The sequence below is a fragment of the Triturus cristatus genome, chromosome 3_2 (assembly GCF_964204655.1).
Source record: "Triturus cristatus chromosome 3_2, aTriCri1.1, whole genome shotgun sequence".
NCBI lineage: Eukaryota > Metazoa > Chordata > Amphibia > Caudata > Salamandridae > Triturus > Triturus cristatus.
In genome coordinates, this window is record NC_140584.1 from 1,177,938,776 (window position 1) to 1,177,952,103 (window position 13,328).

Genomic DNA, 13,328 nt, shown 5'->3' on the forward strand with positions numbered 1-13,328 from the left:
ACACGATGCACGCCGGTACTTCTGCAACACCAATTACTTGCAGCACCAGCCATTGTAATGACTGATACTACAAAAGGGGTGCCCGGGGCGGGTTCTTTAACTCCAGTGCCGCCTCTCTCCCTGCTCACATGGAACGTGCGTGGCTTGGGAGACAAAATTAAACGGGGTCTGGTCCTGCTTGGTCTCAATAGGTGTGACCCGGCGGTGGTCTTATTACAGGAATCCCACCTTATCGGTACCACTAGTAAGGCGATGGACAGATGGGGGTACAAAATGGTGGTACACTCAGAATTCTCCACAGGGTCCAGGGGGGTAGGTATACTGGTGCGAAGACAGTACCATTTAATCATACATAAAATTAAAACTGATGGGTCAGGGAGGTTTGCAGAGATGGCCACCCAGTGGGAGGGGCGGCCCCTAAATATAGTCTCCATTTATGTTCCTCCCGCATTACACGCCACAGCGTTACCGGCGCTTAGTGAGTTTCTACTTGACCTACCAGAGGGGGAACTGATCCTTGGCGGAGATTTTAACGCTGTTGTCGATGAATTAATTGATAGATACCCTACGCGAGTAGGTGGTACTGGAGTATCCCGCCTCGGGAGCTTTATCTAAGCACTAGGGCTGACAGATTTATGGAGGCTACATCACCCAACAACGCAACAGTACACATATCACTCAGAGGTGCACAATAGTTTAACAAGGATAGATAACTTCCTGGGTTCAACTGGTAGTCTTAGGAACGTAGACAGCATAGAAATTAGACCCAGGGGTATATCTGACCATTCTCCGATACTCCTACAGTACACACACTACCACCTAACACGTCGTCGTATCCCTCCAATACACCCCGGCTAGCTCCAGGTCCCCGCAGTCCGTAAGATGATCATGAAAACGACAAACCTTTATTTTCAGGAAAATGCCCCCTCTGTTGCCTCACCAACAATCTTATGGGAGGCATATAAAACAGTCCTCAGAGGACAGGCCATCGCCGCCATTGCAGTGCACAAGCGTGAAAAACAGTTAGAACTGCAGTTGATCGAACGAGAGCTGCACACGGCAGAGGCCCAGTAGGCCCAAGACCCCACTCCTGGGGCTTCTCATAATCTACGAGTTGCGCAGGCAAAATATAAGGTGTACCTCACGGAGCGCACCAAACAACAGTAGGAAGCCACGCGGCACAGGATATATGACCTCGGTGATAAGACTGGGAAGTTGCTGGCATGGCTCGGTAGACGGGATAGAGGCGTAAGGTGGATAGCGCAGCTTAGCTCCGGGGAGGGACAGGTAACAACTGAACCGCACAAGATAGTACACATTCTTGCGCGACACTTCCAATAGTCTACTCCTCCGCCTCCTCCATGACAGTGGAGGAGGCGCGGGCATATGTGAAAGATCTTGCTATGCCCAAACTTCCCCCAGAGGCGGTGAGCACCCTGGAAGCCGATCTCACAGTAGAAGAGATACAAACGGCAATCGGAGCACTGCAATCAGGTCGAGCAGCAGGACCGAACGGCATACCGGTGGAACTCTATAAGAGGACGGTCGGGACTATTGCCCCTCATTTGCTCAACATGTTCACTGACAGTCTTCGAATGGGCGAACTCCCGCCGGATCAACAAAACATGTTCACTGACAGTCTTCGAATGGGCGAACTCCCGCCGGATCTACAAACGGCCACCATAGTGGCGATACCGAAACCTGCTGCTAAATGTACCTCCTACCGTCCTATATCACTGCTCAATGTGGAGGCAAAGATCCTTGCTAACCTCCTGGCGATTAGGCTAACACCATACTTGCCGGAAATCGTACACCCGGATCAGTCTGGTTTCATGCCCGGCAGAAGCACAGCCCTCAATCTGAGACGCTTGCATGGCGCACTGGCTCGGGCGGAACGATTACAGGAACCGGCGGTGCTGCTCTCACTGGATGCGCAAATGGCGTTCGACATGGTCGAGTGGCCCTTCCTATTTGCAGTACTACTGCACCTGGGCTTTGGACCAAAATTCTGTGCCTGGGTCCAACTCCTTTATACCAGACCAATGGCTCACATTGCTGCAAACGGGCATATGTCCAAAGATTTCCCCCGGACGCGTGGTACGCGCCAGGGATGCCCCCTGTCGCCCCTGCTCTTTGCCCTGGCTCTGGAGCCTCTGGCGGCGTGGATACGCTGGGAGCCCATGATATGGGGACTCCAGTGGTCGGATGACTGGGAGGACCGTGTCTCCCTTTATGCAGATGATGTGTTGCTCTATTGTCCTCCCTGCGACGCTCTATACTGACATTGCTTAACATTTGCAGGGTCTTTGGAAGAGCGTCCGGATACACCATAAACTGTGCAGCCCTCCACCACGACTCCCAGCGGACTGCCCACTCCACACAGTGGAGGGATCATTTAAATATCTGGGTATCTACATCACTGCGGATCCAACGGACTTCTTCAAACAGCATTTGCAACCCCTAATGGACCGCCTCAAGCGAGACGTGCGTCACTGGGGTGCACTACCACTAACTCGGCTGGGGAAAGCAGCGCTATTTAAAATGATGGCCCTGCCCCGCTTCGTGTATGTACTGGAAAATACGCCGTATCACATACCACCCACGTACTTCCGCACAATTGTGGCGCAGGTAACCTGCTTTCTGTGGGGTAGCGGGCCGCGGCGCATCGCACAGTCCAAATTGACCCTCGGCTGGTGCGATGGAGGGATTGCGCTCCCCAACATCCAACTCTATTACTGGGCGGCACAGCTGAAGGTAATCAATCAATGGCTTCATGCTCCACAGTCAGATCCCGCATTTGAGGCAAATAGGGACGTACTGGGCACGAGGGGTGCGCGGTCACCCCTGTACGACGGAAAACTGGCCCCAACGCTCATCGGTCCTCTTAGGCAGACCATCGCCATCTGGCATGCGGCCCAGGCCAAGCTAGGGTGGCGCGGGGTTTTGACCCAGCTTACGCCTCTGTGGGACACAAAGCTATTTGGAAAACTCAGGAACAGCAAGGGCTTTGATAATTGGGACAACATCGGGATCTCCACGGTGGGCGACATGTGGTACAAGGGTAAAATAATTACATTTGCACGCCTTCAACAGCAATATGAACTGGCGCCCTCAGAATGGTTTCGATATACGCAGATTAAACACGCCTTACTATCAAAACTACCACCCGACAGTGGGGTACCGGAGGCATCGCCCATGGAAGATAGGTTATTGACAGACTATATGCCAAAGAAGGCCACGTCACTCACATACTGCAAACTAGTGAACAACCTACCGGACCCAACGGGTCCTCTCCGGGAGAAATGGTCCTGTGATATAGGCGAGTTTGACGAGCCGGAATGGCGGGAGGCATTGGCTTCACCGCGAGAGGCGGGCATACCCTCAAGGCTTTGGCTGGTACAGCTCCGTATTCTACACCGCTCATACTACACCAGACACACTCTGCACAGAATAGGTAGAGCAATACATCCGTTCTGTTTGCGCGGCTGCGAGGAGGTGGGAATTTTTTTTCACACCATATGGGAGTGTCCCGTAATCCAAGAATACTGGAAGCGAGTGATGCGGACATTGTCACAGTCGGGGGGAGTGTCATTAGTGCCAGAACTTAGACGCTGCCTGCTGAATGTATGGGAACCTAACGACCTCCCTCGTCAAGCTCAGAGCTGGGCTACGTTGGGGATTATGATAGCTAAACGAAACATTTCCCATAAATGGGGGACGGGGGAGGCACCATCGTTAACCGCATGGGGAAAGGACATGGAAGGGTCCATGCTAGCTGAACGATCGGCGTTTATTAGACGGGGATGCCCTCGTAAGTGGGGTAAAGTATGGGGGCATGGAATAAATACAGAGGTGACATATGCGACCCACCATCGGAACAGGAAGATGAAACCTCGGACACAGACTGATGGGGGAGACTTCGGAGTGGGCATACGGGGCGTTGATATCAGAGATGTAAAGTTGCAGGAAGGGGATTTCAAGGGGTCGACTCTGACATCCTATAATGTATTGTTCTATACTGTGAGAAAACTGCATATTCAACTGCTATTTTGTACTACTAACATAAAAATAAATATTTTTAAAAAAAGGACAGTCGAATCTTCAGAAAGCAAAAACAAGATATAAAAGACATGCGGATGTAATCCGTAGGTAAACTCCCCTTTACAAGCCATGGGACGTGGTCTGGTTGTCCACGAGGAACATTAGATTCCGCAGATATAGCATCTTTAACCCACGATACTTAGGGCCCTACAAGGTGATAAAATGCGTCAACCCTGTCTCAGTTCGTTTAGCCCTGACAAAATCCATGAGGATCCATCCGGTGTTCCATGTATCCTTGCTGAAACCCTCCTACACACCGGTGAAGAAATCACACCCTCCTGTGTTTGTGGACGGGGAACCCGAATATGAAGTTTCTAGGATACTGGACTCCAAAATGAGGGGTTCCTCCTTATGGTATCTAATTTCCTGGAAAGGATATAGCGTGGAGGAAAATTCCTGGGAACCAGCGAGAAGTGCTCATGCTCCCAGATTGGTGCGCGCCTTCCATATGCGGTTTCCTAATAAACCGCGTCTTCGTCGGCCTCTGTAGGGAGGGGGATGTACTGTCATGCTCTCCGGAGCTGTGGATAGCCGCAGGGCACGTGGCGAGCGCACGGGCAATATCGCCCGCGGAACTACATTTCCCAGGCTTTGCTTCCGGGTAGGCGCGCACGCAGTCTAATGACGGTCCTACCCAGAATACATTTAGGTTGGGCGGAGGCAGCGATCGGTGCTGCAAATTCTGATCGGCGAGGAAACGCGCTGCGAGGAAGACCCACGCCCTGGGATCTTGACTCATCCGGACGCTTCCTAGAAGGGCGGTAAGCAGAGGAGGCAGAAGAGAGAGAGCGAGAGAGCAAGGACTCCTGGGAGCAGAGGAGGCAGGAGAGAGAGAGAGAGAGAGAGAGAGAGAGAGAGAGAGAGAGAGAGAGAGAGCATGGACTGCTGGGAGCAGAAGAGGCAGGGGAGAGAGAGCAGGGACTGCTGGGAGTAGAGAAGGCAGGAGAAAGAGAGAGAGAGGGACTGCTGGGAGTGGAGAAGGCAGTTGGGAGAGAGAGCAGGGACTACTAGGAGTAGAGGAGGCAGGCGAGAGAGAGAGCGAGAGAGGAGGGACTGCTGGGAGCAGACGAGGTAGGAGAGAGAGCAGGCACTGATGGGAGCAGAGGAGGCAGGAGAGAGAGAGAGAGAGAGCGAGAGAGGGAGAGCAGGGAGTTCTGGGAGCAGAGGAGACAGGAGAGAGAGAGAAAGAGAGAGAGCAGGGACTGCTGGGAGCAGAGGAGACAGGAGAGAGAGAGCACAGGGGCTGCTGGGATGTCATGCTCTCCGGAGCTGTGGATAGCCGCAGGACGCGCGGCGAGCGCACAGGCAATATCGCCCGCAGAACTACATTTCCCAGGCTTTGCTTCCGGGTAGGCACGCACGCAGGCTAATGACGCGCCTACCCAGAATCCATTTAGGTTGGGCGGAGGCAGCGATCGGTGCTGCAAATTCTGATCGGCGAGGAAACGCGCTGCGAGGAAGACCCACGCCCTGGGATCTTGACTCATCCGGACGCTTCCTAGAAGGGCGGTAAGGGTGACGTTGTCACCGCTTTGGGGGCATAACGTTACGAAACCTCTCACAGAGGTGTATCAGACGGTGGGTGCAAGCGCACAACATTGGTCCTAATGATAGAGGTGGGAAGCTATACCTCCAACGTGGGCAGTGTAACGTAGTGTTGTGCATTCAAACAATATACGCCTTACTGTTATGAAAAGGTGAAACACTTTATTGACTGTGCTGAAACCGCAGAGGAATGCTTGGCATCGTGATTCATGTTAATTAAGCTGTGCTGAAATAGCGGAGGAATGCTTGGCATCGTGATTCATGTTAATTAAGCTGTGCTGAAACAGCAGAGGAGTGCTTGGCATCGTGATTCATGTTAATTAAACTGTGCTGACGGAACAGAAGAAGCGCTTGGCATGAGGATAATGCCAATTTCCGCATCTTTCATTTATGTTGATGAGTACCCCTAATACTACCGTATATGCTCTTGTGCTCTCTCTCTCTCTCTCCTAGCAGGGGCTTTGGTGTGAGATAGGTTCAACACCCTCTGTGATGCAAGTAACAACATTCCTTGTGGTGGGTATAGTGTGTGTATGAGCAGGTGTGTGTGTGTGTTATTGTTTAGTGTATCGATACTTACCTTGAGCATTTTTCTCCTTTACGTTGCATGTAAAAGAGCCTGCATATATGCGATATCCTCATCAAGAGCTTCGTTACGAGAACGCACGTTTTGTTTTCCTTTACAGGTAGTTATTGCTCAGCATAATGCTATGGGTTATTGGTTAAGGATTACTGGAAGTAGAATAGGCCGGTAATTGTGTTTTATCTTGTCTTGTAGGTCTCCCTCCCCGCTGTCCCCATCCTTTCCTTCCCTCGCTTAATCATTCTTACCCTCTGCGCTGTTATAGCATCAGAGGGTGGAGCGATTGAGAGGTGGACCCATTTGAGCAACGCACCGATCCTGGGAGTTTGGAATAAAACCTTGACATGGGAGCAGAGGAGGCAGGAGAGAGTGAGAGAGAGAGAGAGAAAGCAGGTGACTGCTCGGAGCATAGGAGGCAGGAGAGTGAGAGAGCAGGGACTGCTGGGAGCAGAGGAGGCAGGAGAGAGAGAGTGAGAGCAGGGACTGCTGGGAGCAGAGGAGGCAGGAGAGAGAGAGTGAGAGCAGGGACTGCTGGGAGCAGAGGAGGCAGGAGAGAGAGAGAGAGAGAGAGAGAGAGAGAGAGAGAGAGAGAGAGAGAAAGCAGGTGACTGCTCGGAGCATTGGAGGCAGGAGAGGGAGAGAGCAGGGACTGTTGGGAGCAGAGGAGGCAGGCGAGACAGAGAGAGCAGGGACTGCTGGGAGCAGAGGAGGCAGGAGAGAGTGAGAGAGAGCAGGGACTGCTGGGAGCAGAGGAGGCAGGAGAGAGTGAGAGAGAGCAGGGACTGCTGGGAGTAGAGGAGGCAGGAGAGAGAGAGAGAGCAGGGACTGCTGGAAGCAGATGAGGCAGGAGAGAGAGAGAGCAGGGACTGTTTGGAGCAGAGGAGGCAGGAGAGAGAGAGAGAGCAGGGACTGCTGGAAGCAGATGAGGCAGGAGAGAGAGAGACAGAGAGAGAGCAGGGACTGTTGGGAGCAGAGGAGGCAGGAGAGAGAACGAGCAGGGACTGCTGGGAGCAGAGGAGGCAGGAGAGAGAGATAGGAGGGACTGCTGGGAGCAGAGGAGGCAGGAGAGAGCATGAACAGGGACTACTGGGAGCAGAGGAGGCAGGAGAGAGAGAGAGAGAGAGAGAGAGAGAGAGAGAGAGAGAGAAATAAATCAGGGACTTTTCGGAGCAGAGGAGGTAGGAGAGAGAGAGAGAGCAGGGACAGCTGGGAGCAGAGTAGGCAGGAGAGAGAGAGAGGAGGGACTGCTGGGAGCAGAGGAGGCAGGAGAGAGAGAGAGAGCAGGGACTGTTGGGAGCAGAGGAGGCAGGAGAGAGAGAGGGGGGACTACTGGGAGCAGAGGAGGCAGGAGAGAGAGAGCAGATACTGCTGGGAGCAGAGGAGGCAGAAGAGAGAGCGAGCAGGGACTGCTGGGAGCAGGGGAGGCAGGAGAGAGAGAGAGAGTGCGAGCAGGGACTGCTGGGAGCAGAGGAGGCAGGAGAGAGAGAGAGAGCAGATACTGCTGGGAGCAGAGAGGCAGGAGAGAGAGCGAGCAGGGACTGCTGGGAGCAGGGGAGGCAGGAGAGAGAGAAAGAGAGAGTGCGAGCAGGGACTGCTGGGAGCAGAGGAGGCAGGAGAGAGAGAGAGAGAGAGAGCAGGGACTTCTGGGAGCAGAGGGGACAAGAGAGAGAGAGCAGGGACTGCTGGGTGCAGAGGAGGCAGGAGAGAGAGAGAGGAGTTAGTTTGAATGGACCATAGAAAGAGCAATTAGACAACAGAAGGTCTGGAAATCATGTCATCTTTCATTTACCTTGTAGGAAGCAAAGACCTCCAGCTCTGTACCGTAGAGGGTGTTGATCTGGGAAGGGCAAAAACTGAGGCGGAAAGCCGTCGATTTCAAAGGTGGGATTTCGATGCATTCCGGTGTCACGTGGAAGGGACTATCTGCTCTGCAGGTCCAAAAGACTGCGATCTTCCCCTTCGTGTGATTGGTCAGACTGAGAGGTAAGGGCTCAGCATCACTGCCAACTGAACGGTACCCAAAATCGAATTCGTGGATGTTGGCTGAGACGTGAGGAGGGAACCTGAGCAGCTCACCGTTGAAGCGGTCCTCAAAGAATTCTGCCAAAGAGTCAACCGGGGTGTACACCGCTGGGGCGTCATTGGTGAGGTCCTAGAAAAGAGAAGGTTACTGAGTAGAAAGACAAGTCGTACAACTCATTCCCCTCTGCAATGTTCTTTTCAGTATCTGACTAAATACAACAAAACACTTTTGTGAAGTCAGCAATGGAAGGAAGAGAAAAACATAACTAACCAAGTCGTAAAGAAGCTAATAGTTTAGGTCCTAGACTTGAAACATTATATCACGAAACTGATTTTGTTTCTAAGGGTAGGCAGCTTTTAAACAATAATCAGAAGTTACCAGAAGCAGAACAGGTATGCTCCGGTCGTGTGCATTTCAATAATAGGCGTGAGGTATGGTAGAGAACTCGAATGTGTACATCCATGCTCTGCCTAGTCTCGTCCTCACTAAACAGGCCTCTCTTCCCAGGCATGCAGGGATAATAAAGTTTGTTTTCATTGGTAGACCTATCACCTGCTTACAAAAGGCCTTCATAGGTAGTCCGGTCCTTCAAAACGCAAAATAATTGAGTTTAAAAATTATACTATGAGAGGGAGGTGAGTCTATTTTTATGTATAAAAGAGTAAACATTGCATTAGAAAAGAAGACATTGCAGGGACATTTCTTAAGGCTTCTCTGGCCTGAAACATCCACCCACAAATGAGCAAGAGAGAGGTGCAGTTAGAGAGCGAGAACGTGATGGGGAGATGCCTTAAGTGAGAATGAGAGGGAGCACGGGTGAGATAGGGGAGCCCTAAAGAGAGAGAGCAAGAGAGAAAGGGAGGGCGAGATAGAGAGAGAAAGAAAAACTTTATGCAGATGAGCTTTTCTCCAACAGGACAAGTTCTACAGCAAGGCCTACACACGCTGGAAAACCACTGAAAGCATTGCTGCCTGAAAATAAATAACATTTCAGGTCAAGAGCTAACCATTGCCATTTTAAGATGAATTTTGAGACTAAGAAACAGATTTATAACACAACTTTCTTAGGCTATATCCCCCAAGTCATGACATGCCTCCAGGAAAAAGCCATGCAAGTGTTCGGGCACAAAGAGTTTCAAGGAATGAAGTCCCACTGACCCTTATGGTAATAGTCTGTACTGTTCCAGCAAGTGTGGGCCAATCTCCGACTCCTTTACATCAGAAATGTAACATTTTCAGTGTTTGAGTTTCAGCCACAGGCCCTATGGCTCCCTGTGACATCCTGCACTCTACATTTAGCACGATTCTGGCTTCTTAGCACTACTGATGCTAAGGGTTCAAGAAAGTCATACTGGTGAAAGGTGTCACCAATGAAGCAGAGGGTTCTTGAGGTGCTTTGTAGCACATTCCATCAAGATTTAGGTTACAAGCAACCTACAAAGCAGAACTATTGATCTCTCTGTTTATCCTGGAAGATTCCGCCCATTCTGCATACAATCATTTATTCTACTTTGATTTCTCTCCTGCGTTCTTCACTCACAAATCTCCGAGCCTCATTTTCTATTGTCATCTCCTTCTAACCTCATGTTCTTCCATTTAGTCTTCACACAAAGCCACACCCGAATAATGTTCTAGTCATACTCCTGCATTTGCATCTCCTAGCCAGCGTTTGCCTCAGATTATATGGGTCCTCGCACTAAGTCTAGTAACACTGTTCTACACAGTTTTATTTTCAAGTACACATTAATCATAGTATGTGTTATATGCTAATTGGAACTCTTCCACTGTACTCCAGGCTTCTGACCCAGGCGGTGATAAAGGCAACAAACCAGAAATAGACTCACAGTACTTCACACACGCCTAAGGGGGAGGGTTTCTTTTCTAATTCGTCATCTATACTTAAATGTAGATGGACAACCTGATGAAGACCTACGGAGCCTCAGGTTCTTCAACAAGAGAAATGAAGGAAGCCGCCTATGAGGCCTACATCATAAGTCACTGTACAATCAGCGAAGGTGGCGACTGACGCAAGACAAGGTGATCCCTGAGAAGCTGCTGAGGGTGTGTTTTGTAGCAGGCTCCAGGAGCATAGATGAACAAACAGATACAAACGTGACTTAAGACCATGCTATAGTGTATTAACTGCCCTCTTTGCTGCATTATGAATGACTGTTGAGCATCCTGTTCCTATGAGCCCCAAAGCATCACTTAGGCCAACAAACACCAACAGGACCCTTGGTCATGATGACCAACGTTGGCACTACTAAAACCCCTTACATGTGGTTGACATATGTGTCAAGTATGATTGGGAGCAAACACAATACCTTGATGACGTGAGTAACCTCACCTCCCAGGCAGCTACATCTCCAGTGACTAAAATCCTGTCGGTTTTCGTGTAAATGAACTGCTCTCTCATGCCCAGTGGATCGCGAAACAGTTCTGCTTGGAATGGGACCATACAAGGAGAAAAGAAGATAGAGTTCCTGCTGGTGAACCCTTCGAGCGCAGTCGAAGGTCATGCGCCAATCTGCCCCCCAGCCACACTACTCAGGTTACAATGAGCTTTTTCCCTGGCGGCCAGCAGGACATCATTGAAGCTGAGGCAGGCAGGGATCTGAGGCCTAGATTTGTCAGATGGAGAAGGAATAAGCTAGGACTATGCTCCAGTATAGAGAGCGGTGAACAAGTGGTGAGCTGTACCCTAGGATCCTATGGACTCCATTCCACGTACGAGTGGTGCAGTAGATTGGATGAGTGCTTACATGGGTGTCCAACAGTGGGAAGATGTAGACTGCACTAGGCTTGTTCCCCTGAAGGCCAGACTGGGATGCTGAGCATGCACGGGGGAGAGAGGGGCCACCTGTTCACAGTGAGTTAGAACCCCAGAGGGGCAGTGAATAGCAGTTTGGGGATGTCACCTCCCCTCCACCCTCAGATGAAACCCCCTGCAGGAGTGAACATGCTTTTGCCTTTGCAAAGTTCTGCATTTTGTGTACTTTAGGAGGACCACAGAATGATGGCATTTTCTGAGAATCATCTCCAAGCACTAACTCACTGGCACATGCATCAACAATGCCATTTGCGATTCCTTAATAGCGAAAAATAAAGATTCGCTAATAAGGAATAGCAAAAGGCTATGCATGTAGATATCGCTTACAAAATAGCGATTTCTAAACATTCCTTAATTGCTACTCGCAAATTGCGAGTCGCAATTAAGGAATACCTCCCCATTGATTCCTATGGGCCTAGAGGCCCATAGGAATGAATGGGAAGACTTTCTCAATTTGCTAATCTCAATTAGAGAATCGCAAATTGCTCATGCTATTTCAAGGGTGCCAGGGCGTCAAAAAGACACCTTGTTGCACCCCTGAAATCTGCATATGAATACATCTTGCACACACACATGCCCCAAGGGCATGTGTGTGTGTAAAATGGAACTTTGAAAAATGCACTTTAGTGCATTATTCAAAGTTTTTGCAAATTACCATGAAGTTCAACTTCATGGTAATTTGCTCCCCCTATTAGCGAAATCGCTAATTTTTAAACTTTCATGCATTGCATTTAAGGAATCTCAATTTGGGATTCCTTAAATGCAATAGCAATTTAAGGAATCGCAATTTAGAGATTCCTTAAATTGCGATTTTTGCATTTGGGATGATGCATCCCAAATGCAAAAATCCCAGTCGCAAAGGGGCAGATTCTGAGAATCTGCCCGTTTGCGACTGGCTTTTGCTTTGATGCATGTGGGCCTCAGTAAGCATAAGGGGTGGGGATCCCTGTGAACTGTACACAATATTAGGTGGAACAGTTGAAGCATTAACACTGGTACACAGAGCAGAACATCTGCACTACTAGACACCTATAGCTGTGTGACAAAGGCAATTCATTTAGTGACGTTGGCTACATGGTACAAGTGTGGCAATTTGAAAGTGTGTCTGCTGTACTTTATCTGCTAATCCAGAGCTACACCGCATAGTGTGCGGCACAATGTGTCATTGTAACCGATGAGTCCTGGAACTGGTTAGATCCTGATGATGGTGGCTGTGCTTTCTGAACCAAGACATCCAAAGTGAAATGAGTAGACACGGGTGAATGAACATGCTTCGAGATAAACCTAGTATGCCGCCTCAGCAAAAAGGACAAGTACACCAGGAAGCCTGCAAAGAAATCTCTGTGTGCAGAGGTACCCGAGAGCCTTCCAGCCCCTGAAACGTGAGGCGCCTATGGGGAATGTACTGATTGCAAGATGGGATACCAGAATGCCCCAGAAGATGGAGATTGACATGGCAACAGTTGATCCTAACCTGGTGCACTAGGACCTGGGATAGAGTCTGGTCACATCACAGCAGTGGAAAGCACACTGAAGCATGCCAAAGTTGAACTGTCGCAGCTCTATAATACTGTGAAGAAACTCACTGAACCTGTGTCAAGGATAATAAAGGGAGATCCAGATGCAACAATGTCTGCATGGTTCGGCTTCCAGAAAAGATAGAAGAGCAGAGTGTAGAGCTCTTCATGCAAGCCTGGATCAAAGACCAACTCAAACTCTCAGGCTTGTTCCTTTCCTCAGTGGAGAGGTACTTAGAACTTTGGCACCACTGCAGCCTTCTTCAGCGCCACCGTTGCCTATCATTTTCTGCACACATAGCTTCATGTACAAGAATGGAATTCTGCCAGGCGGAGAGGCCAGATTTGTTATGAGCATGCCAACATCCTGCTGTTCACTCAAAAAGGGCAGAAATAACAATGTTAATACACAGATAAAGGCTGTTCTGTGAGTTGGAGCTACAGTGCACAATGCTGTACTAAGTGAAGCTAAAAGTTCTTGTTGGGGACCGTGCACACTCACTGATAGGCTCTGGAGGAGATATAAAGTTTCCCTCATACAGCTTCCAAAGTCCTGTCTACTGGAGGTGAATCCTTGCAAGGCCTCGCACATGAGGGGTCAGCATGAGGGTTCCCAGACCTCCATAGGCTGCCAGAAGACAGGAAAATGGCACCATGACATGGAACGCACACACTGCAGCCCTTAGCACTAGCTGCAAAGTGATGGGTAACTCTGAGAAGGCTGGCAGT

The 13,328-nt window shown here is 50.0% G+C and overlaps 1 protein-coding gene across 2 annotated transcripts in view; it reads right to left on the reverse strand.

Annotated features, from left to right (window-relative positions):
* Window positions 1-13,328, reverse strand: part of CFAP65 (cilia and flagella associated protein 65) — a 684,907-nt gene that overhangs the window by 434,035 nt on the left and 237,544 nt on the right. For both annotated transcript variants that reach the window (XM_085650063.1, XM_085650062.1), the window contains exon 11: window positions 8,019-8,381. In XM_085650063.1, coding sequence (XP_085506189.1) covers window positions 8,019-8,381 — 363 coding nt within the window. The remainder of the gene's footprint in view (window positions 1-8,018; window positions 8,382-13,328) is intronic.